The 26,012-nt window shown below is 38.1% G+C and overlaps 1 protein-coding gene across 6 annotated transcripts in view; it reads left to right on the forward strand.

Annotated features, from left to right (window-relative positions):
• BLTP1 (bridge-like lipid transfer protein family member 1) overlaps positions 1–26,012 on the forward strand; it is an 88,741-nt gene that overhangs the window by 3,913 nt on the left and 58,816 nt on the right. For all 6 annotated transcript variants that reach the window (XM_082281537.1, XM_082281538.1, XM_082281541.1 and 3 more), the window contains exons 2-18: positions 4,330–4,459; positions 7,214–7,330; positions 8,720–8,798; positions 9,426–9,490; positions 12,633–12,819; positions 13,862–13,943; positions 14,591–14,784; positions 17,130–17,209; positions 17,616–17,766; positions 19,309–19,465; positions 20,232–20,310; positions 20,600–20,691; positions 21,540–21,657; positions 22,429–22,584; positions 23,026–23,123; positions 24,113–24,291; positions 24,444–24,550. In XM_082281537.1, coding sequence (XP_082137663.1) covers positions 4,363–4,459; positions 7,214–7,330; positions 8,720–8,798; positions 9,426–9,490; positions 12,633–12,819; positions 13,862–13,943; positions 14,591–14,784; positions 17,130–17,209; positions 17,616–17,766; positions 19,309–19,465; positions 20,232–20,310; positions 20,600–20,691; positions 21,540–21,657; positions 22,429–22,584; positions 23,026–23,123; positions 24,113–24,291; positions 24,444–24,550 — 2,038 coding nt within the window. In that variant the 5' untranslated portion in view covers positions 4,330–4,362. The remainder of the gene's footprint in view (positions 1–4,329; positions 4,460–7,213; positions 7,331–8,719; positions 8,799–9,425; positions 9,491–12,632; positions 12,820–13,861; positions 13,944–14,590; positions 14,785–17,129; positions 17,210–17,615; positions 17,767–19,308; positions 19,466–20,231; positions 20,311–20,599; positions 20,692–21,539; positions 21,658–22,428; positions 22,585–23,025; positions 23,124–24,112; positions 24,292–24,443; positions 24,551–26,012) is intronic.

Below are 26,012 nucleotides of genomic sequence, written 5' to 3' on the forward strand. Positions count from 1 at the left end.
CTGAGGTTAAAACGAGTTTACCTATCTGATGTGATTGAAATGAGTTTATAAAGATTGGGAGCAGCTGCTTTTGAGTATTTGGCTTTTTAGGGATTGAATATTTGTGATGAAAATTGAATTGGGCTTGTAACACTGGAAGCAGGCTGAAAATGAAGTGCATCCCCCCAGGATTATAACTTCCCTTGCATCTTTTTTGTACTGTGAAGAATGGATTAATGTGTGACACAGGTAATTAAAAGTCACTTTTTAAAGTCTGTTAAGTATGTGTTTTTTCTATAAAGACAGCCTGGCTGACCACGAGGTCCAACTTTACAGTAATATCAAACCCTTGCATCTTCAAGCCAGTCCACTGTCTGCTCTGAGTGTGCTAAGTGCTCCAAACATGCACAACCTGAAAAGCAGGCCCTGAGTATTTCAGTTTGGGCATCATAAATAAGGGATTTGGCCTCTATCTCTCCTTGCTTCGGGTACTCATTTGCAGAAAGACAACTACACAATGCCCTAAAGGACTGCTGGAAAGATAAAATGAGTATCAGTGTTCTGTCACCTCAGTGCCACAGAATATTCCTTTTCTCCTGTCTTCTTCCCAGGAGAAAGCTAATACATTTTGTATTTATTAACGTGGTATGTAGTAAATGAGAGCCACAAGTGATACAATGAATAGTAAAAATAAGGCAGGAGGGACGGCGAATAAATCCAAACACTTACCATGGTTTTGAACTATATTTCAGTATGCTGACTGAGCTGTTCATCACAGAACAGCAGAGACCTTGAGAAAAGATTGTAATTAAACACAGAGATACAAATTTGAAGTTCTGGGTTTCTGTTCCTCTTCGTTACATTTTCTTTTGTGTATTTGCATGGTTGGCAAGAGTCAGTTTCACAGCCTTGGGTCTTATCCTTACAAGAGTAGTTCCTTAATGTTTGTAGAGTTCAGAAGAATACAGCAGGCAGCATGAAAGAACATTCCAGGCTCAGCAACCTGTGGATCATTGTTCCTGGGGAGTGCAACAGTTTGGTCTGATTGCAAGTTAACATTGCACACAGGAGTAAATGTAGCAGAGTGTGGGCAGTGAGAAGCCTGCAGGAGTCAAACCTATGGTTACAGTGTATAGGATGTGGAAGAGGAAGGCTGGAAGGTGGTTACAGTGTATAGGGTGTGGAAGGTGCAGGACTGTTGTCAGAAAGAAATGCTGGTTACTGAAAGTAGCAAATATGTCCTGGAAAGACTGCGTCTCTTCCTTTAAGCAATCCTGGTGATCCAGATCTTGTCCCTTTATCCTCTGGGCCTTATAAATGCACAGGGACCTTATGAACAGGGTGTACTCCTGAAGTCTCTGCTTGCATCCCCTTTCTATTACATTACACAGAATCACCAGGTTGGAAGAGACCTCTAAGATCATCGAGTCCAACCCATACTCTAACACCTCAACTAAACCATTGCCCCAAGTGCTACATCCAGTCTTTTTTTAAACGCTTCCAGGATGGTGGTTCCACCACCTCCCCGGGAAGACAATTCCAGTACTTCATCACACTTTCTGTGAAAAACTTTTTCCTGATATCCAACCTATATTTCCCTTGGTGCAGCTTAAGACTGTGTCCTTCTGTCAGCTGCTGCCTGGAGGAAGAGACCGACCCCCGCCTGTCTACAGCCACCTTTCAGGAAGTTGTAGAGAGTGATAAGGTCACCTCTGAGTCTCCTTTTCTCCAGGCTAAACAATCCCAGCTCCCTCAATTGTTCCTCATAGGGTTTGTGTTCCAAGCCCCTCACCAGGCTTGTTGCCCTCCTCTGGACGTGTTCAAGCGTCTCAACGTCCTTCCTGAACTGAGGGGCCCAGAACTGGACACAGCACTCAAGGTGTGGCCTCACCAGTGCCGAGTACAGGGGAAGGATGACTTCCCTGGTCCTGCTGGCCACACTGTTTCTAATACAGGTCAGGATGCCATTGGCCTTCTTGGCCACCAGGGCACACCGCTGGCTCATGTTCAATCGGCTGTCGACCAGTATACCCAGGTCCCTTTCTGCCTGGGCACTGTTATAGATTATGATTAATTCATAATCTAAGTGGATTATTAAGCACCTGATTCCTCTGAGAGGTGTGTTGAGAGCTCACATCCAGTGCAGGCGTTGCAACTGCCTGGTTTTGGGTGGTTACACTTTGATTGCCAGCATCCTCTTCCTCAGGGGACTTGATCAAGGGCAAAGACTACCCTAACAGAAGAGAAAAAAAATAAGTAAGTGGGACAGGTTGTTAAAGGGTCATCTTTGAAGCTCCAAAATGATATATTGTCACATGATTACGGATGGGGGGTTCCTGAATTTATTTGCATGCAGGTAGCAAATGTATCCCCCCAAAAAATTCAAAGTATGTGCAGTTTATGTTTATGGTTAGTGATGACCAAAAAGTGATGAACACTGTCGTTATTTAAGTAGCTAAGTATCAAGATTCAATACTTTTAGCCTCCAAGTTGTCTTGCCACAGTCCTATTTCATGGCTTTTAATGTCCTGTCTAAGTGTCATGTAATGCTGGGTGACAATTTCTTAGGAAAAAGCCATGGTTTGCTTCCTTGAGGAGTTCAATATTAGTGGTTGAGGCAATAGATAGGCAGTCCTCACCTATTGACAGCATTTCCATGGTGGTTTTGATCACAGCAGAGTGATCCTGTTGTCCCTTGGTAAGAAAGGGAAAGAAGTTCTGTCCTTTTATGCTGGAAGTGTTGATTTGGGTTTCTCCCTTTACCCTGTGATTCAGGGGTTAAAGGCTCCTGGAGGCTGCCTGCAGAGGCATCATCTGCTTCATCATACAAACTGACATGTGGCTTCTTTATTAAGGTACTGTGGATGTCTTAAAGCAAATCACAGTGCCATTATGTGATTTAATTTGCTGTTCTAAAGTCCCTTCTGAACCAGTGGCTCCTTTTTTAAAGTCTGTGTATGTGTGTGTGATGCTTATTTCAGCCCCCCCCTTGCAGGGGAGTAAGTTGGTAGCTTTTTTATCATCCCTGCTGGAAACTGGTGTTGGTTCATTGTTTTTTTGTTGTTTCTCTTTTTGTCTTTGTTGCTCTCATATTCTTTCCTCCCCATTCTATTCCTTCTTACAGAAAGGGTAATGAACAAATTATTAGCACTTATTCTTGGGACTGTACTCCTATTTTAGTTCTAAACACAGGCTGTTGGTTCAGAGTACAACAGGAGAAACAAGTGCATTAAAGGCAGTTTTTTCCCAACTTCTTTCAGTTAAAATTATGAGAGTAGTATGAGTATTAAAGGAAAAAACAGATCAGTTGTTACATTTATTGCTAACATTTGCAAATACTGACTATTCCAAAGCTGTTATACTGCTGAAAAACCAAGGACTCACCAGTGTTACTTAGTTTTATGTTCTAGAGCCTTGATGGGAGACCTTCATAACAAAGGGGAATAAAGTCTACTCATTTTTTTTGAGGGCTGAATACTGTCAGGAAGACAGGCTGCCAGGAGCTGGAATGTGTTAGAGAATAGAAAAAAGAAGCAGAATTAATGCCTCTCTTTTTGTAAGAAGATTTGACAGATAACATCCGAGGGAGAAGACTTCAAATGAAACCAATGCAACAAAAATACTGCTGTGTAATTACAGATGTTGCTGAGTTGAGCAATTCCCTGCTAATCACATTTAATTAATATAACCCAGTTGCAAGGTAATTTATGGGTGGTTTGAATACAGGTGTAAGATCGGAAGGACTCGTTTTCTGTTCTCTGTAACAGATCAATCAGGTAGTCAGTTTTTATGGAATGATGCAAAGCCATCCTAAAGCAGAAGTAATGGACACAGTGGATCAGGAAGTTCTAGGAATTTTCCATAATTCCTGGAAGTGTCTGCTTTGGCCTTTTCTTCTGCAAGGGCAGGGGTTTAGTCTCATGTTGCATTTTTGCATGTCAGTAGGCTTAATACAGCCTCATTTTTACTTGTATGTTCAGTTGCCTTTTGACTGCTGTGGCACAACAGATTTAGACATTTATTTGCTTTTCTATGCTGTACAGGGCATCCAGGGTACTAAATTTGGAGAGCATATTCTGGTACTTTGTTGATATGTAATTTGTTTGGGGCAGTCATGTGCCTGGAAACTGTTCCAGCAGAGATGAGTGGAAGTGTTTCTGGAACTCTAGAGTAGAAGAAGAGGTAGCTGAGAATCATGAAGTTGTTATTGAAGGAATAAAACAAGTACATTCGTATTTGTGTGAAACAGACTGCTGGAGATGATTTAACATGGTATATAGTCAGTTTTTTCCAAACTGTACTGTGCTTGTTACTCATTTTGGTTTTGATATGGTTTTCTTTTTCCTTCAGTTCTATAGGTGCTGAGGCAAAAACAGTGTAGCAATGGATCAAAGAAAAAATGATAGTTTTGTCCCAAGTATCACACAGCTGGAAGACTTCCTGACTGAACATGACTCCAATGTGGTTTGGCTGTTAGTAGGTAAGGTTAACCTCTTTTGTTCTGGTTGAATTTATTTTATGATACTTTACAAAGGATTAGCATGACAGTCAGCTACAATAACTTCCTTATGCCACTATGTACCTACCTGCCATTTAACATGATGTAGTTTGGAAGGTGATCTAAAGACCATTGTGTTTAATGACACAGCTTCCAGACTAAATTGTGTGCCACAATGAGCCTTTAAGCCCAGCTGTCATGTCATCAGTTATGAGCTGGATTTGTAAACATGCCTGATTTAGGTATGCTGGTTTTCTTTTTCCTAGCACTAGTGCTATTGCTTATATTTGTGTAGGTATTTTTATTTTCTCAGTCTATGAACAGGTGGATCAAGGACAGCAAAATAAATATGAAGTTGTACTCAGGTCCATGTAAGAATACTGAAAGTGTGCAATGAATTCAGACCTTTTCCAAAGGTAGAGAATGCCTGCTTTTCAGCCTTGACTTTTGGACTCAGAGCAACACGAGAAAAACAACTTTATTTTTTCACTTTCACTTCTGACAAGTTAAAGCAGCCTGTTTGCTATTGACATACTGGAATTATTTTTCAATGGGCCAAATTAAATAGAAAGGACGTAGGTAAATTAGCTGAGGATGCTTCCTGGTTGTTACTTATTTCACTTTTAATGTGAGTGGAAAGTTTGTACTCAACGTAGAGTTCTCTGTGTAGTCAAGATGAAAATAGGGGAAGTCACTGGTAGTAGCTCACGGTAAAATGTGGAACAGATGCAAATAGATCTGAAAATTTTGTCTTCAAAAGCCTTGACTTGCTTCCTGTTATGAAGTTTGGATAGAAACACATTTAAGTGATGTTTATTAACTGACCCAGTTTCAAGCAGGCTTTCCTTCTTTGCTTTTATCTGCTGACCTATGGCATCCTGTTATAAGAGAACATAAAAAGATATCACTAATTTCCTCATCTGAATGCTGAAAGAGCTATTGGTCTCAGTAGCAGGTGATGAATTCCAGAAATGAACATGCTCCTCAAAGAGCTGTTGCTCACTTTTGGAATAATTTCTAAAAATCACATGCAGTAAAACTTTGGAAATGTAATTTCCGAAACTTGGTTTCAGTGAAGAGGCTTTAAAATCAAGAATGTAATAATGAAATGAATGGAGTTTATGGGATTTGGTTAAGGAAAAGCCTACAATTTGTGGCAGAGGTGAGACTAGTGGTGAAGGCAGTGGATCAGGACTGGGAACTCCACTGGTTTCCCGATTTTTCTCAGTATGTGTCACCTTAAGAGGGCACCTTCTTGACTTCAGCTATCTAGCAGTGTCTCGTTGAACTTTAGGCTCAAATTAAGCTTTATGGCTGGAATGGACCCTCAGAGCTTGAGTCATCCCACCTTCTTCCCTCCCCACAGGGGACCAGCAGTGAGGAGCTTACTCATCTGAAAGTGGGGGAGGTGAACACTGTCCTTGGAGTATGCCTTCCCTCAATACTCCCTCAGCTGGAGTTTCTTTCCTGGGATGTAGCTTCCACCCTCCCTGCTCTTTCCTGTATAATCACCCGCACAGATTTGGTTTGTTTAACATGTCAAGCAGCTTATTGCCCAAGGGTATGAGCTGCTTGAATTTTGGTCACACTGGATCCATTTTCCAGCAAGGAAACGACAAAGTCATGGGAGTCTTTTTCACCTTCTCTTTCTCTTTCAACAAAGTATTGTTATTAAGCAGTGGAGTATCCCACTAAAAAATAAAAAATGAACAGTAAAAGAACAGATTCTTTTTGTAAATTTTTTTTATTATTATTTATCATCTGAACTCTCTTCAAAGTGAAGGTGCCATGCCCCTATGCCTTTCTGCACTTCAGATTTTTCCATGAAAGTACAATAAACCTGTGATTTTTAGCATAAATGAGAAACTTCTGTTACAAAGTTCAGGCTTTTTCCCTACTCTGCTTTGGGTGAAACAGAATGGTAATTATCAGTAAAGTGAATTAGAACTAGTCCATTCCTTGGCCGTGCCATTCCTTTTGGGTTTGTCCTTCTGGAAGCTTTGAGAACCCTTGTAGTTAGAAATAGGTTACTAGCTCTTAATCAACTAAAGTAAAAATTACTTTGGGGATTAGCAGGCCTAATTTTTTTTTTTTTAAAAACATGTTCCTCATTGGATTGCTATTTCCTTTTTTTTCTATCAAATTCCATGCTTGAACTGTTGAGAGATTGCTGCTAACCCAAGGGCTGGTACGTTTCTCTCAGGATGCAGCATCGTAGGAATTGGTTCCATATATGATAACGTTTCCTGTGGTAATCCTGAAAGACTAGAAATTTAAGTTACAGTTCATAATTTGGAGAAGAGTAGGGAAGGCATGTAGTATGACTTTGGTGGTGGGGGCATTTTTTAGGGTATTCTGAAATAAATGTCCATGTGGGACAACGCACCTTACGATTCAATCTATAAAATTTCACTTCTTAGATGGTAAGTGATGTAATGAAATAACGTGGTGCCTTCTGCAGGTCCTCTGGGAGGACAGGTTTTTTTATATTGGGAAAAGGAAGAGCAGTGAAGAGTCTATATTTTTCTGGACTTCCCGTTTCCCCTTCCCCCCCAACTCTTCACACACCCTTCTCACACCATTTCTCTGAAAACACTCCTTAAAGTGTCCCATAGTTTCAAATTTTTTGGAGAGCAGGAAGAACACTGTTATGCCTTGTAGTCCTAATAGGTAAGGTTTTTATCTGGGTCAGGGTACTTTAAAAAAATGCTTTAATTCATTGTAATCTTTCAACAGCAACAATATTGTCCTGTGGATGGATTATCTACCTAACTTACTATAATTCCCGGAACATTGGACTCATTTTAACATTGGTTCTTAACAGATTATATAAACATGGCTACATCCATATTGGTAAGTTATGATTAATGTAATGCCACTCTTTGTCTGCTGCTTTTTATTATACCTCAGTTTGTTAAAAACTTGATGTAAACTCAGTGTTCCTTTGTTAGGGTGATTTGAAAATGTTCAGTATGGAGCAGACTCAAAGCAGAGACTCAAGCTTTGAGTCCCGTTCCAGCACTGGCCTTGCTTTCTAAATAAGCTGTCAGAACAACTAATGACAAGTTGATCCATACTGGGACTGTGATATGTAGAATTGATACTGGCTAGAACATTTTGCATCAAAATCCATTAACTTTTTATTAAAATATTTTAAACATTTTTGAATTAAACAGGTCAGTACAAATCACTTGGGTACTCACCCACTTACAAAAATATCTGGTGCTGAGTCACAGAGGGCTGTAGCCCACAACCTCACTGATCACACTTTTAATTTTCTTTCACTTACTCCTCTGCCTTCCTCTGTCTGCTTCACAGAACAGCAATGACTTTAGTTCTAGACTTTTTTTGCAACTATTCATCATAACTGTAGTGAAAACTTAAAACCAAAAAAATCCCACTCACACTTGACCTGCCAGAGACACCCTTGAAATTCATTTGCTTATGTCCTCAAGAATCTTAAGAACCGTATTTCAAACCATCTTCAAATCCAGCTTTTTTGAAGAGCAAAATAGATGAAATATTTTCTGGCTGCTACATTAGATCTATAGACTTTTATTAAAATTTCTCTGTGAAATTGCCATTAAGTAAGGACAGCTGATATGGCTGGCCAAATGCATGGTATTCTTTATAAAGCTCATCAGTAAGCAGAACATAACAGTAATTAAATCCCATGATTTACAGCTTGGTTTCAGTTGTTTAATGCTGATTTTAATTTTTTTTTTTAAATTACGGTGCACTTAACTTTCTGTGGGTGAGGTGAAAAGCCTTAGGAAAAATCTGGGCTATTGCATTTGCTGCTGGTCTTTTCAAGCTTATTAAACCTTCCTGCTGTAAACATAATTTGTCATAATAATTGGACTGAAATCCTTATAGCCGTTTAAAGTTTTTAAAAATAGTCCATCAGGAGTCTTTATTTCTCTGATTACGGTGTTGCACACAATGGCTTGAAACTCTAAATGTTCAAAACAGCTTTTCTAACTCTTTTCACAAGCTTTGCCAGGCACCTGGATGTTTCTGAGTGACTCGTGCCTCAGGGGCTTGGTTGTATTGTTGGATGGTGCCAACCCAGCATCTTTTAGTTGTGTGCTTTGTCTTCTGTATTCTGAATCTCTGACTTCCCTTCAAAAAGGGAAGCTTAAGATACCCAGTTAACCCCTTTCAGATAATTTAATGCTGTATTCTCTCTGTTCACAAAATCAACAAGTTTAGGCTAATAAGCACTTTTTTTTTAATAATTAGGTTCCTTTTCGTTCTCTGTGCTGTCTGGGAAAGTCATGGTGCGTGAAATCTATTTCATCACAGAGGATATGTCCATCAGGTACAGATTTCCAGGGGAGTCCCCCTTCTAAATAAGGGTTTTAAATACAGGTCTAAATAGCACAAATCAAAATGTAGCCTTCCAAATGAGCAGTGTATTTATAAGCATTAGACTCTCTCTTTTGGTGCTGGTATTTAACACTCCTACATACTTGTGAGCTCATTTGCTGCTTTAGTGTTATTGTTTGGAAGTGAGTGCTGGATAAGATTGTAGTTGTCCTTAATACCTGTCAAATAAACCACTTTGGAGTGTGAAGGAAAACTGTTTTTTCATTTGTCTTTGACTCCCTCATCTTCCTGCTCTTAAGTCTGGAAGATTCCTGTTGGCCAAGTAGTTGGCATTTATTTGGTGTTTTATTTTATTTGTTTTGTAAACTGCACGCCAGCAAATAGTTTGTAGCTTTGATTCTTGCTGTCAAACTTGGAAAAGCCTTGAGGAGGCAATGGATATGGGTTTTTTTACAAGTTTCAGCTAAAGCAGGAATTGTCATACACTTTGTGCTGTAATGCTTTGTGCTTTCATATTTCTTGTACACTACTGCAGCTGCAGATCTCTGCACAAACTGCATGTAGGATGTGGGATTGTCTCTCTCTCAACTTCTGTTTTATTCCAATTTATTTGATGTAGAATTCAAGATGGATTTATCATATTTCGCTGGTGGAAGATGTACAACCCTAAGCAGAAGCAGCACGGTAGGTTTCCCAAAAAGGTTTCAACGTTTAAATTTACAGGTAGCCTACAGAAAGGCTTCCTTTGCACAATCACAGGTGTGCAATTGCTTTGTTAATATATACCTGAAGTACATTGGATCCTCAGAAGGTATGGATTTGTTCACTGGTTGCAGAGTAGATGAAACAAATACAGGCTTCATTATCAGGGACATGAACCCTTCTTGATACAAACCATTCATCTTAATAGTAGCCCTCATTAACTGGAGTCCAGCCATAATTGTCTCTGTATTGAAGTTGATAACTATGATGAATAGAGATGTCTTATGTTCTGGAAGTGATTTTAGTTTCTGAGTTTCAGTGAGTGTTGTGCTTTCAGTATTTTAGCTAAAGTGTTGCGGTAAGGGATGTTCTTTAGTGTTTGACAAGCCTGTGTCTTGATGACACCTGTGATTACAGAAGTGGGGAAGTGTGAAAAATTCATTTATTCTTCTTCCTTATCTCTGGGTGAAGATGGATGATTAACACAGATGCAAGAGATTAATTGTATCTGCAGAAAACAGTGAGAAAGCATAAGTAGCCTAGGGCTGTGTGCTTAATCACTTACAGGATTAGATTCTTGGTGGATGGGACTCGGGTCCTGCCCCTCTTGACTTCTGGAGCCATCACAGCTCCATTGCTTATTCAAGGAGGTCCAGAAATGTCAGCTATCTACAGTTGAGATACACTAGCTGAGAGGGTCATTGAACTCTGGAGGGCTTTTTTTCCCCACCTTGCCTTTGGAAGTGGCTTCTGCTGGTGTGAAGCCTCTTAGACTTGTCAGCAAGCTTGTAGAGCAGTTGCTGTGTCAGTACCAACTCAGCAGTGGCAGCACTACTGCATGCAAAATCTGTCAGGTGAATGTGACACCACTCTGAGCAGTGATAGGAGTTTGGAAGAGCTGCTCATTTCTATTTACTGAGGCTGTGCTCACACTCTGAGGTGGTAGGGCACAATTTAAATTCTTTACACCATAAAAAAATCATTCAAAAAGTAGAACCTAGTCTTAGAGTTAATTAGATTTTCCAGCCACAGGTTATTGTCCAACAGGTTTTCATAGGATTGTCTACCAGTTAAAACATATTTCTCTAGTGGCTCAGAAAATGAAAAAATGAATTGAATTTAATGCAGTGAAGATGGTTGTCTGTCCTCTATGGTGGCAGTTTTTGCTTGGCAGTATTGCAAGGCTTTAAGGTTTCCTCCTGGCATTTAAGGCCACATGATTAGTGGACAGATAATCCAAGTAACCACAGAAGTTAAAGGTGTACATGTCTGACAACAAAGTAACATGACTAAAATGCTCTTTAAGTGTTAAATGATACCGGGGCTTTAGGTTTTGTACATACTTGAGAAATGATAGTGGTTTAGGAACAAAAGCTGGAGGATCATGTTGTGAGTAGGGCACACCCCAATGACTTGGCTTAGGTGCTGCAGCACATTATCAATTTTCACATTGTGAAACAATCTGGTAGTTACTTGTACATAAACTACATAAATGCTTCTTTAAATCATTCAGTATTATAGCATTCAGATTTGCTTGTCTCTTTTCCTTGCCCTTTTTGTTTTCCTTTTCTAAAAGTGTTTTAGGCAACCAAATTGATGCGTGGAGGTTAAACCTTATTTTTGTTGTTAGGAAAGAGATGTCTCTTTAAATCCCCTTTAAAGAAATGAATTAGTACATATGATTTCATTTAGTTAATGAAGTCTAATGCTTGCCTCCAAGAATTGAAAAATTACATTTATTTGTGTTCTTGATGATACTGAGATCTCCTGGGTGAGCAATTGTGTATCCCGATCTTTGTCTATGTCATTCTTTGCCTGTGTCTTATTGATGCAAGTTAGCATTGGCAACAAATGGATTTGATGGTGCTTTTATGAAAACAGGAAGGAACTGAAGCTGGCTCATTAACTTTTCTCTGTCTGCTGTTCAAGAAAACTGTCATGTCAATGTGCTCTGGAAACTTACTTTCTATATGTATATATTTTTATAATTATATGGAAATTTCTGGTACTGTAGGTGTGATGGAGGAAAAGTGGATTGCTGTTGTTGGGACAGTGTTGCAGAGATGTGTGATTTTGGGGGACAGATGAGTTTTCTATCAAATTGTGTGCATTTAATCAAGCAGGTATCTCTAAGCCTTGGTTCTTGGGCATCTGCATTACTACTTTTGACCCTGACCACAAGTGTTTGCTCTGAGCTTTTAATTTCTCGTGTCTTTGGGAAATGCTGCCTTCAGTTTGTACCCCTGAGTTACAGATTGGGGACTGCTATAATAACCATTGATTCTTCAGCTGCCTGAAGTCTGTTTGATTTAGAAAGACCAGATGAGGTTTTTAGAGCAGCTCAGGTCTCTTGAGTCAATGTGTAATGGGCGCTCTTTCAACTGGGTAATTAGGGGGAAGTGGTGCGAGCTTTTCCCTCACATTAACTGCATAATTAGGTCACACTTTCTGAGGCAAAAGTATGTCAAAGTATGTCACAATCAGCTCTCTATATGATCAGCAGATGTTAAAATAGGTTTTAAGGATCAGAGAGTCAAGCTGATATAACAGTTGAAATTTTAAATTAGTGTAAATGTCAGCTGATTGTGCAAAATGAGTATGATCCTGTTAGTTCTGCATATTAATGTTTTCTATTTCTCTGTAAAAGAAGGCTTTTCCCTACTTCAGGCATGCTGTAGCAGAGAGCTTGGCTAGAAAACAGTTCAGGTTTTGAGATTGAATTGATCTCAGTGATATCTGTGCTAAAAAGCAGAAATTTTCACCAAGGCTTCTGTTCTATGCATCAAGAGGGATATTTGTTTGTTTTCATACAGGAGACTGAAAAACTTCATTTACCATTTTGTGCAGTTTCTGTCTGGCTTTATTTTTGGACTGTGACCTAGGGGTGAAATGCCTTTCAGATTTAATATTTTGTATGCAGCTGTCTTATTTGCCAAGTTTTACTGATTTGCTTAGAATGCTGTAATTATTTTGTGGAGTTTTTTACTGCTTTTTAATATGTACTTCAGCAGCTGTTCAGTACCATGTGGATTGGTTTTGCAAAATGTGCATATCTGAGAAACTGTAAATATTGCAAGGGAATGTTGAAGCAGAATTAGAAGCTCTTTTCCTATTGTTTGGTTAGATCCAAAGGCAGAAACTCGACTGTATATTATGGTGAATGACTTTGAATTTCACGTGTACAACCGCTCTGAGCTTTATGGACAACTTCAAGAACTGTTTGGCTTGGATCCCACAATAATTCCAGCAAAGAAAGATGATGAGAGAGCACAAGTGAATGGGAGGCAGAGAACACACACCAATCTTGAAAGGTAAATAATTACTCATTTTGCTGCTTTGTCGATGCTTTGTTCTGCAAAGTGCTGAACTAATTGGGTGATGTTTTGTTAACGTGTGCTCTGGAGGCCAAAAGAGGGAAGCACAGCTGAGAGGAATTGCACTGACAAGCCTGACAGTCTGAATCCTTTCCCTTTCCTCAGACTTCCTACCAATAATAATTAAAAAACAACCAAACAAACCAAGCACTCTTATTTAATGATCAGAGACGGGCTGAACAATCTATATGAAATAAAGTGTGGAGAGGAAGCATGTGTTGAAGAGGATTATGCTGGCAGAATAATAATGGTTTTGCTCAGTAGAACAGCTGCTCAAGACATCGAATAGGCAAAATGTGAGGATCTGTATGGTCTTGTGTACAGCTACACAAAATGTCTTCTGTTAATTTCTGGGATACCCCAGAAAACATGGTGTGGGTATGTAAGGAGTTTTACATGGCTTATGTGCAGTGCAGTCAGATGTTCAATAATCAGCCTGTCTTTGGGCAGAACCACACCAGACTGATTTACTGTCAGGAGCAGAGAAGATCTAATGAGTCTTGAGTCCTTCCACTGCTGCTGGCCAGTTACTAAATTACAGAGTGGGCAGCTGCAGGATGCTGTGGCAGTCCCGAGTTTGAGTAAGGGCTGTGCCTCCCAGCCAGTCTCTTTGGGTTTTTATCTCAAGCCTTTATTGACAGGCGCAGGAAGGATTTCTGTCTTTGAGGAGGATGTGTCTTGGGAAATGAAAAATCTCATGCCTCAATAGGAGTATTTAGAACAGGCCAAGATTCCCTGAGGAAGATTTATTTAGCTATTGCTCTGAGTTAAACAAGGCATGCTTGTTTCCTACCTGTGTCAGCACCCAAGCTTGGGAAGCCTGGCAAGTAGTCTGCTGGCAGGTCCCTTGCAGGAGGCACCCCTCTGGGGAAGGAGTGTTCCCCAGGATCTGTGCCCTGAAGGCCCCTAGAAGAAAGGTTTGGTTGGTTCTTCTGCAGAAAAGACAAAATAATGACCACCTTTTTTTTTTTTTTCTTAGTGTTAAAGTGAAAACAGAATCTCAAGACCCCTCTTCTTCATGGAGATCACTTATTCCAGTCATCAAAGTCAATGTGAGCACGGTGAGTAAAAGAACCCTGATCAGGAAAATATTTATCAGTATTTGCTTAAAAATGACACTTGCCATTCATTTTTCTTACACTTTCTATTTGAGGTTTTTCTTTGCCTTCCTGCTTTAAAAAAGTTAAAATTTCACCATCAGCACACCCCTGACAAATCCTACTGGTGCCGTTGGAAATAGTTATGTTCTAACTTTGGGGAAATACTTGTGTCTTAGACTTGTAATGATTTCCAGAATATCACCAAGTAATTAAATTGTGGGTGTTGTACAGTATGGGGTATGCTGGGTTTTTGGCAGGTGTTTGGGGTTGTTTTCTTAATTTATTTTTCTTTCCTGCATGTTTTAATAGGGATGTTTGGAGACATTCTTTAAAAGTTAATGTTACATCCCAAAACCATACCACCCCTCAAAAAACCCAAATGGACAACAACAAAAAACCCCCAGGAAAACTGTTATTAAGGTGATAGGAGAAAAAAATGGAGAGTTTAGTATATAAGGCAGTACTTCTAGATCTGCACAGAATATGGCCAGGATTTTTGTCCACACTGTTTGTACGTAGCTGGTTCAACTGCATTTTTATAGGTAAATAGATACTTAAATATAAGAGATCAGTGTGTAGTGAGTAATGGGGTTTGCTTTTTGATTTAGGGTCGCTTGGCATTTGGGAATCATTATCAGCCACAAACACTTTGCATTAACTTTGATGATGCCTTTTTGACATACACCACAAAACCACCTTCAAGCCACCTTGATCAGTTCATGCACATTGTGAAGGGAAAATTGGAAAATGTCCGAGTCATGCTGGTTCCAAGTCCAAGATATGTTGGTCTTCAAAATGATGAGTAAGTTTGGGGTATTTTTATATCCATTTTATTTTATTTTTTCTTTTAAGAACACAAAGGAGAGAATATTGGTTGTGCTTCCATGTCTTTATTTTACTCAGTGGGTTTAGACAGTTGGCATTTCTACTACTCTGTAAGTTTTAAATTTACAATCTCATGTATGGAGAAAAGCCCTGATTTTCTATCTCATTGTAGATTTGTGTTTTTGTGTGTGTGTTTAAACATAGAGTAGCTTGGGTTGGAAAGGTTCTTTGAAGGCCATCTAGCTCAACCCCTCTGCAATGAGCAGGGACATCTGCAACCAGATCAGGTTGCTCAGAGCCCTATCCAGCCTGGCCTTGAATGTTTCTAGGGATGTGGCATCTGGTGTCCAAGGTCTGTTTTCCTTCTCTCAGGGACTAGAGCTGTACCTAGGCTTTGCCAGCACTAAATTTCTAGCTGAAATGCAAAGTTTAAGGTGTTGACATCTGTAAAGCTGATTCATGGTTTGGGAAATACTAAAAAAAACCCCAAACTGGGCAAAAGCTGTGTAGCACTTGGTAGAAGGGAAACCATGTTATCTTTTGGGGACAGATTGCTGATCCTTTTACCTCTGTGTATTTTGCATAAGCAGGGTTAGGCAGCTTGAACAAACTGGAGTAAGTCAAACACAAGCCTGAGTTCTTCCATGAAGTAATAAAATAAACTGTACATCATTTGTACCTAAATTGGCTTTTTATCAGCCAAATACTCCTGTTTATAATATGCCTTTATGTTTTTCAAAGAATATTTTGTGGCTGTGTACAGAATCTTACTCCTCCAACATGACGACAAAGGAAATTTCTGCAACTAATATTGAAAACAAACAAGATTAAAACAAAATAGGATTAAGATACTCAAACTATTAGCTTTTCCTCCTGCTTCCTCTAAGTATTTTCTTTTTATGCTCTTACCATCCCTGCAGTTTCTGATGGCTCAAGGATGGCATCTGTGCACAAAATGTGCTCTGATTTACTGGGTAAATTCAAAAAATTGCCCAGTTCACTGGAAATGGAGAATGTTTGACTCTTCAGAGCCTGCCCTCTTCATACTGCTTTGGCTTAAAATTTAAGCTGGGTTTTTTAACTTCCAGAAATTCCTGCAGGTGGTGAATATATAAAAAAGAGCCAAGTGACTTGATGAAATTTGTAACAAACTGGCTAACCAATACAAAGATCAAAATTTCACCTTGAAAACTTTCATTTTGTATTACAAATATCCATCTCAACACTTCCATCATGCTTTGCAAATAAGTCCTCCAAAGTCCAAGGAAAGAAAAAAAAAATTGTGCTTGGAAAAGCAGGTCAAAGCAGAACAAGTTTGGAGGCAGCAGGCTCAAGGTGGTAGTTCAGGATAGATATTAGAGATGATAATGATAATTAATGATAATGATCTCATTATCATTCATTGCCATTATCTAGTTTGTGTTCAAGTATTTGATCTTTCACTGCTGTCATTACTCTCAAAGTAAACTTAGTTTCAGAGTTCCTGCTCTATTGCTTTTGAAGAGTTTCTGGCAGTACGTGGTCTCTGCTCGGCTGTCTTCCATGTTTTCCAGGGTTTCCTGCCTTTGAAAATGAGCTGTGGTAAAATGGGCAATGTGCTTCTAACAGGTCACCCTCTTAGACTGTGTTTCAGTCACAGGAATTTTCTTTTTTGTTAAGAAATGATAGTTTATGAAAGTGGCTGAAAAGCTGCAATAGTGTCTTCTGCAGTAAACCCAGAGTTTTCATATTGTAATATTACTACTTTAGAATCTATTAATATGTAAATTAACATGAAACAGGAATTGTAATATACCAATATAATAGTGTTTGGAGAAACGTTTCATCTCTTAGTTTTATCACTCAGATCCTTTTATATTGAGGGAAGTGTTATTGAGGCAGAACAGGTTTTTTTTTTCTTTTTTTTTATTAACTAATGGTCTAATTACTGAATGTCTTGTCCCTTTGGTGTAGAGGGCTATTTTAGTAAGAAAACAATTAGCAGGTGAAAGAGCTATATAGGACAAGGAGAAAGGAACTCTTGACTGAAAGAAACGCTGAAAGTAAAACTTCAGTAGTTACTTCTGGTTTAGAGTATCTGAGAAATACCTTTGTGGAGAGGAACCTGGTATCTTCATGCTTGACTTAACTAAACGTTTAAGTTATTTGATGTAATGATTATAATAATAATAGCAACATTATGATCAAGGGTTTGGTTTTTTTCTCAAATCATTATGCAAATCCATTATGCTTAATATGTTGCATTTAAAATTACTTGAATTCATGAAGATCAACCTCAGCGCGTGGATTTTTACACTTTATCTTTGCACTCTTTCTTTGCAGACCACCAAGGCTGATGGGTGAAGGCTTTGTTGTAATGCAGTCCAACGATGTTGATATCTACTACTATATGGATGAACCAGGTACATTCTGTTAAATACCAAGATAATTTATTTTTTTTTAATGGTGAAAAATCTTTATGCTAAGAGAGTTAGTGCAATATTTTGGAGCCAATAGAAGTATCACAAATATGCTTTTGCTCTTTTTGCCCTTAAAGTATTGCCTGAATCTTGAACAAAGATAACAGATTAGATAATGGTGTATACTGATGTAGGATAGGTGCCATTTTGGATAATTTTTGGTCATATTTCTTGGCCTTCCACTGGAAGTCTGCATTGAATTGTGTCTTTATATGATATTTACATACTGTAGTGCTCTCAAATAAAACTGACATCAGGACACTTTAATTGTCTTGTGCTTAAGCAAACATTTTTCATGCTAATTTGAAGTAGCTTCCTTTAATAATGTTTATTATTTTATGTAATACAGGTCTTGTACCAGAGGAGACAGAGGAGAGTAATGATGGAGAAGCAAGCAATGAAGACAGCAAATTACAGGATCTGCCACCATGCTGGGGTTTGGACATTGTGTGTGGAAAAGGGACAGACTTCAACTATGGGCCTTGGGCTGATAGGCAGAGGTATGACCATGATTTACAGCTTTCATCTTTAATGTCCAGTATTACTGTGAACTTTCTAAAGTTTCCTTTGTGTGATTGCTCAGGCTTAATTTGTGTGGGTTAGGGTAGACTAAGTCTGAAAGAAGAGTCCTGCCACAATGGTTTAAGATTAATAAATTCATCGGTGTTTGTCTTGTTGGCCTTCCAAAATTAGGATCACTCTCATTATTAAATTAATAGATTATGTTCCCTTTTTGTAAGGAAAATATTTTTACCATTTTTCTACTGTTACATACCTAAAGGTTTAACTTGTTAAGTGGTGATCTTTAGATTTATCAAGGTCCTGTTAACTAATATGGGAATAAGCTGCATGTTGATGAGGAAATTTTAGGGAAGAACAAATCTGACTATGAAAATAATGAGGGAGGAATAATTTATCCCTGCTTAGCATAATCACCTGCTTGATGTTATCTCCAAAGTATTTATTATCTAGTTATTTTAATACAAAATATTAGGCTGGAGTTCTACTGTTCTTCACTTGGCCCTGGATGTTTTGCATGTGGGTATTTCTGGTGAGGACAATAGGATTGTTTAGAGAGTAAAGGACTATTAAATAAAAGTGACATCATCAGTGCTTTCCCTCTTTCCCCCTATTAATTACAGTCTGGTACTTGGCCTTCACTAATTCTCCTGTGAAACTGTTACGATTTACTCCTGTCTCTCAGGAGTGTGAGGATGGCAGCCCAAAGAGTAGTCATTAGATACAATAGTGCATTTAAGAGAAAATGTCACTTTTTAGAACCCTTTGCTAGAAACATGAGGTCAGTGAATCATTAATGATACTTTCAATACTCCAAAGAAAGCTTGCCCTGTAATGGAACGCTTTTTATAATCTTAACTGGCTCAGTAGAAAGCAGTTTAGTGCAGGGTGTGTAGAGTTCGTTGATACATACCAGGAACACTTTTATATCTTGCTATGGGTAGATAGTGGGATTTTGGGAACTTCTACAGCAGTCAGGTACTGGGTGCAGGAAGGACTTCCACCCCCTTGAGACCTATGTAAGCTCTGCTGTCTGTGCTTCATCACTCTACCTTCCCTGTAATGTATTTCATGGCATGTTCACCTATAAATCTGTAGAAATGTGGTTGCCATTCTGAGGTCCTAAAGTTTTGTATTTTCTTTATTTCTGGGCATTACATCAATTATTTATGCACAAACTGAAGAATGAATAGATTACTTCCTACTGTGCTTTTGTAGCAGGTTTTGTAAACCAAGGATTAGAAGTAAGAAGGAAAACATGGCTTGTTTGCCTTCTGAATTAAAATTTATGGCTTTTGTCCAAAAGTAACTTCTTGCCATTTACAATTTTGGAGATCTCCATAAAGGCTCCCACGATGAAGATTTTCAACAAACATTCTTCCTTATCACATCCACTGGTTGTCTAAAGAGTCAGTTAAGAGGAAAGTAGTTAAATGAACCAAGTAGATGTACACATATACATATACACTTATTCTGTGAACAAAAATACAATTCTTTTTTTTCTTCTTTTTCTTTCCCACTAGGGATTGCTTGTGGAAGTTCTTCTTCCCACCAGACTACCAAGTTATGAAAGTCTCAGAAATTGCTCAGCCTGGGAAACCAAGACAGATCCTTGCCTTTGAACTGAGGATGAATATCATTGCAGATGCCACCATTGATTTGCTTTTTACCAAGAACAGGGTAAATAACGAAATCTTATCAAGAGATTAACTTTGTCTACTGTGATTGCGCTGTGCTTTTTGGTTGTGCATAGTTTTACTTGCCTCAGGTGTTTATTACAGAAATATGGTTTTAAAAGCTGGTAGATTTTTGACTTAGTCTTTTATAATTACGAGCAAACCTTTGAAAAAGAAATATATTCTGAGAGGCATTATTTTAATTTTTTTTTTTTTTAGCTTTAAAGGTATATTTTAAGCCATTCTAGCCCCTATAGTCCTGGGGCTTCACGATCTGGACATGTCCTTTGCAATCTTAAATTCTGATAAAGCTCACCGTGATGGAAAAACAATTTCTTCTGATACTGAATGAAGAGATTATATTGGGGGGAACAAAACTTGTATGTGTAGGAATTTGGATTTTTCTTCTCCTTGTTGCTACTCTTCTAAATGGGATACAGCATCACTTAATAGTACGCCTGTTTTGTTGTTTTTTTGGGGACTGAAAGGGTTAGAAATGTAGTGTTAGAAATGTATATTAATCTACCCTCTCAGGCCTTGGATCAGAGTATCGTGTGCTGGTTCTCTAACTGGAATTCAGTCAGCATTTGTTAAGGCTGAAAATGGTGTTATTTGGTATCAATGTATATTGATAGCTCATTAGTGATTTTTCTGAATTCAAGGAAGACTTTAATCATCAGGTGCTTTAGTCCAGATGTGGGTAATGACAGCCAGAGGCATAAATAAACCTAGAAATTGTGTTTGGACTGTTTTCTTTTCTTGCAATGCAGGAAACAAATGCTGTGCATGTAAACGTTGGTGCAGGATCCTATTTGGAAATAAATATTCCCATGACAGTGGGTGAAAATGGTGAGTTAAGGCTAAGCCTAATTTGTTTCCCTAATGTTTTTCCTGAGCAGTTATCTTAATTCCTTTGTGTGTGAATATCTTCTAGTGCTTTTTCTTTGTAATCTTGAGATGTGTATTCCTATGTAAAGGAACAAAACTACTTTTTTGTGCACCTCACTGCAAGATATTAAGGCAAATATCCATCAGGATACTTCCTGGGAGTGGACTGCTGAAATCACTGGTGTAAATTGTTTAAATATTGGTGTAACTCTTGCGTCTGAATGATCATTTGATAACTTCTGTTTTCCAGGCTATTCGCCCACAATTAAAGGGCAGCTCCTCCACGTGGATGCCACCAGCAGTATGCAGTACAGGACTCTCTTGGAAGCAGAAATGCTGGCTGTAAGTGCACATTAATAGGCACAAAGCTTCAGTCTCTAGAGGATTTTTAATAAAGAACATACTTATTTTTCTGTGGAGCAGTCTTTAGTTTCTTAATGCAGGAAAATGCTTTTGAATGTGTTTTGCAAGACCTTAATATATAAGGAATTTATATATACACACGTAATTGTGCATGTATGTAACCTTTAGTGACTTAAAAAGCACTGACTTGGTGTAAAAATTTTGTATTTACAAATGTTGCCTCATTTACTATGTAACCATGTTTTCATACAGGCTTTGGCTTAATACATGATTACACTCACTAGCTCTGCTAAAGGATACGTGTGCACAAGTATTTAAAAGCACTCAAGTGTGCTTGAACTGCTTGAGACAGATTTTATACTGCATTATTCTTTTGTTTGCCTAATATTTCACTTCTGCAGTACTGTAGTTCTGTGGATTACCCTTCTTACAGGTTTTTAAATGACCTTATTAGAGTGGTGTTTTTAGTGTTTGAACTTGAGCAATATATCAATGGTTGAAAAACACTCTCTTCTGGGAGATTTTCTTTTGGTGTATTGTGAAAAGTGATGCATTTGATGAAAACTTTGGTACATCTGCTGCTGTAGATGTATCAGAAACTCATAGTATACCTTTCTGAATAAATGAGTACACTAACACTTGACCTTCAAGCACAGAAGGAGAGACAGAGATTAAATTATTAAGGAACTGGAAGGACCTTCTGTTCATCCCAGCAGGAAAACAGTTTTAATTATTCAGCAGGGTACATATGTGCAAACTGCTGAGAGACAGGGTCAGGCATTGTCATCTTTTCAGGTAATGCTGATGCTTTAATTTCTTGTCCACAGTTCCATATTAATGCCAGCTATCCCCGGATATGGAACATGCCACAGACATGGCAGTGCGAGCTGGAGGTTTATAAAGCAACCTATCATTTCATCTTTGCCCAAAAGAGCTTCTTTACAGGTATGCTCTTTACTAAATAAGCTATATGTCAAATTACATATTCTTTCCTTGGGATTTCTTTTCAAATTTTGCCGACTTGTGCAAGGTCAGGTTCTCTGATTTCACATATTTAGGGCAACAAATTGTTTCTGAGGACAAAGTTCCTGATGCCTACAAAATGTTCAAGCACATGATATTCTTACATTTGAGCAGAGTTACAAGTAATTTAATTTTCTAATATCTAAATAAATTTGATTTGGAGGTAACTGATCTTACATTTATTTCTTATGAAAACTCACAGCACAGCTACTGATTTGCTTAATATTTGTCACCCATGATGTTGATTTCTCTTGCTCTCTCTTTGCTTGGCTCGTTTTCAATTACTTGGGCTTTGGATTGTGTCCCTGTGGCTTGACAGATGATGAGGAAAAGTAATTTGCTCCGTAGAATTCTGGCTGTGAGGAAGAAGGCAATACAAGGTGGTACAGCACCACCCAACTGTTGCTGGAAGTTCCAGCTGCAGTAATGGAAAGAATACAGCCCCATCACTGCGGTGCTGCCTGGGCTAATTAGCCCTGCTGGGAGGAAGCTTTAATTAGTGCAGGCATAGTGCCATGCTAATGAAGTTATCCACTCAGTGAGGCCAGAGCCATTGTCTGGGTAGTGCCACTGTACCCAGTGTAAGCTGCTGCTGTGCTCAGAGCAAACATGAACTTCTCCAACACAAAAATCCTAAGAAATCACTCACCTGATTGCTACTAACTTACCTTTTCTTACTTGGTGTGAGTCCAGATTTGATCCAAGACTGGTCCAGTGACAGCGCACCTGATATTTTTTCATTTGTTCCATATATGTGGAACTTCAAAGTCATGTTCCATCAATTCGAAATGATTTGGGCAGCAAATCAACACAACTGGATTGACTGTTCCACCAAACAGCAGGAGAATGGTGAGACCAGTTTTTTTATCTGGAAGAAGTAGCACATACAAAAAAATCATCTACAAAATAGAGTGTGTGTGTGTGTGTATATATATATATATACATATGTATATGTGTATATAGAGAGAAAGTACTAGAATTACACCCAAAACCTGATGTGTAAAGAAAAGCACTGAGATATTATAGTTATTTTTATTGTTTGCCTGCAATTTCCTTGTACCAAGTACAGTGTCTTTCTAGAAAGAACGAGCTGTGGGTAGTAAATACTTTCAGAATAATTGATTACAGTAATTTATTACTCTAAGTACACTGTAGCTAAATGGCAATTTTCTGTGTCATGAGTTCTTTAATATCTTTTAATTATTTCTACCTGTATGTTTGATATTTCATCTAAGAATAAAATAGGGAGTAATTTGGACAAATTTGTTTGTGTTTCCTTTTGCCTCCCAGTTTATCTAGCAGCTTGTGGAGAAACCCTGAACATTGTTTTTTCTCTGCCTTTCACTGACTTTGTTCCAACCACATGCAATACAAGATTCTCCTTAAGGGTAAGTTCTTTTGTCATGTAAATGTGAGATAACTTCCCTACCTTCAGGAATCAGGAAATTTTGAATTAACTCTTTCCTGAAAGAAAAATACTCTTTTTCGCTTCCAGTTCATAGAATTTTTCAAGTAACCCAGAGGTGAATGGATTCAGTTTGCTTGTGTGAAGCATTTGATCATAGGCTGTTTAATTTATATATCCACAAAAATTGAAATATTTCTTAAAAATATATACATGCCTATGCTTCACACATACATACAGACACACATGTAGAGTGTATATTTATTATATATACTTAAATTGTGTGTCTGTGTACGTGTTTTATCACTTGGAATTCTGTTCCCCTTTATTTAGGAAATGTGAAAATCTAATGTATGTTCAAAGATAGAATCAAATACTGTACTGGCTACCCCCAAACCATTTTGGAAAGCCATTTTCCAGATTTTAAAGAGGTTCTGTAGAATAAATAATCATCACAAAGTGTTTTTAACAGATGCAGATAATTCTTTGAATTACTGTATTTGTCTTCCTTAAAATAGAAGTTGTCTACTGCTGCTAAAAATAAAAAAGTAGTTGATGCTGATGTTGCTAATTTGGTATAATTTGATAGCAAAGAAAATCATGTTTTATAGGTTTTGTTCTTTTTAAAGTGTGATTTAGTTGAGATGTGGAGTAAATTTGGTTCAGTTATTTAATTTCTGCAGTATGGTTTGAACAACAGAATAACAGGGATCACTAAAAGCTGTCCAGTGTTTTATAGATTGCTCTGGTTATGTGCAAGTTATTGGACTTGTAAGCATTCAGAACTATATATTCAGAACTATATATATATATTTAGCTCTTGGGATTGTACTAAAACTTGGTGGGAAACAGATTTCTTGTCTAACTTTGCCTGTAAAATGAAGACGGTGGCACATATGAACATGGAAATAGTATGAACATTATGCATAAAGGGAATGTAAATGAACTTGTGTTGCTGATGTTTGATTTTAGGGAGAAGACGTTGATCTTCATTTGTATCTACCAGATTGCCATCCTAGTAAATATTCCCTTTTTATGCTGGTAAAAGATTGTCAGCCCAATAAAATAAGTCCTGAGTCTTGTATTTCTGCGGAATGTCAAAGTGGTCAGAAAACGAGCAAACCCAAGTGGAGGAACATTACTCAAGAAGAGTGAGTTTTATTGAGATAAATATATATATTTATGTCTTTATGTTGACTCTTCTTTTTTTTTTAATGTGATTCGTGAACTTCTGAGGTTGCTTAAAAGATATTTAATGGCAGTATTGTACTTGAGATAAAAGTGTGCTGTTTCCTTTTGAAAGGGCTGGATGGGTTGAATGCTGGACAGTCCCGAGTGTTGTGTTTACAATTGACTACTCCTGGCACCCAATTTATCCTCAGAAGGCTGATGAGCAATTAAAACAATCCTGTAAGTGTCACTAACTTTTCCTTGTTAGCATGCTTAATTTGGGAAGCTGCTGGGACTTTGGATCACGCTGCTTCCATCTGCAGAGATGAACTTGGAACTGAACTGCTGTTTTATGTCTCAAGGGAATGTGTTGATCCTTAGAATGCACTGGGATTGATTTAAAACCTGACAGCATTCCATGCTGCTGCGTTTCAGAATGTGTCCCAGTTCCTTGTATAATAAAGAGGATACAGTCTGCAGTTCACTTCTCCTTGTCCTTAACAAAGTGGATCTCTTAAATGGGTTGTTGCACAAGATAAAATATCACTTGGTATATTAAACATCAGTATATTAAATAGGAAGTACAATATTTTTGGCCATATCCCGTTCCTTAGCTTTTTTAAGCTTTTTTTCCTTTTGGATGTTGTGATCTCATCTTATGATTTTAATGTTTGAATGCATTACATATGAGCTATATTAATATTGTCTTCCCTTTATGGATATCAAACTCAGATTTCATAGTAGCTAGCACTGTTAAAGTGAACCATGACCATCAGAAATGAGTGTTAGATGGATCAGTCTAACACTAATATCTAAGAATTTATTTTAACTTAATGGTCTAAAAATTTCTAAATAACAAGTATGCTACAAGTATGTGCTTGCAAATAAAAGTTATAAACACAGAGATTAAAGTAAGTTAATTTAAATGCAGAGGGAGGTATGCAGGAAGTTAGGGGGTTATGTAAAACTCTTTCAGAAGAAAGAGAAGCAGAACTGATGGAGGAGAGATGTTAGAAGAATAATGAGGGCTAATTTGAAAGGGCCACAATCAGCAGGTGTTAGAAGACATGCTGGATAGCATTTTTAGGGTGTGAGTTCCAACAATTCACATCTAAAAGAAGTGAAATTTTAGAGGATGAAGCAGAAAAGGTGAGATTGATTTTGCTCATTAAGGGCTCTTGTGCGACTGTCAGCTTGTGTCAAATGTGCATTCTTCACATTCCGAGAACGTTTACTCGTAATTGTAGCTATTGAAACCTGCATTTGGAAATTTGTACGTACGCAGGTGATTCATCTGCAGCTTCCTTCAGTGAATAATTCAGCACAGTCCACCTCACTCCAACTCCATGGTGCTGATGGAATGTGTTGTAAAATACAACATCTGTATTTTATTTTGAGTCAGTCCATAAAACCGTGAGAAATATGTTGCATTACAAAAGATGTAGTTTCCATTAGAATTGGTCATCTCACTGCAGCATTTGGCTGATTTATAACTCACAACATGGTGCAAGCACTGAGCAAGAACTGTAGACAATAACAGTGAGTTCAAGCCTTGGAGGTTTCTGGCTGCAGGTGTCTGCAGTTCTGTATCTGCCAGTTCTTCCTGTTAAATTGGCACCTGAAATCTTCCTCCAGCTGGAGCATCAATTTTTGATGGTTTTGCCATATAGTTCTCTACTCCCCAGCAATCACTTCACATCCC

The sequence above is a fragment of the Coloeus monedula genome, assembly GCF_965178545.1.
Source record: "Coloeus monedula genome assembly, chromosome: 5".
Classification (NCBI taxonomy): Eukaryota; Metazoa; Chordata; class Aves; order Passeriformes; family Corvidae; genus Coloeus; species Coloeus monedula.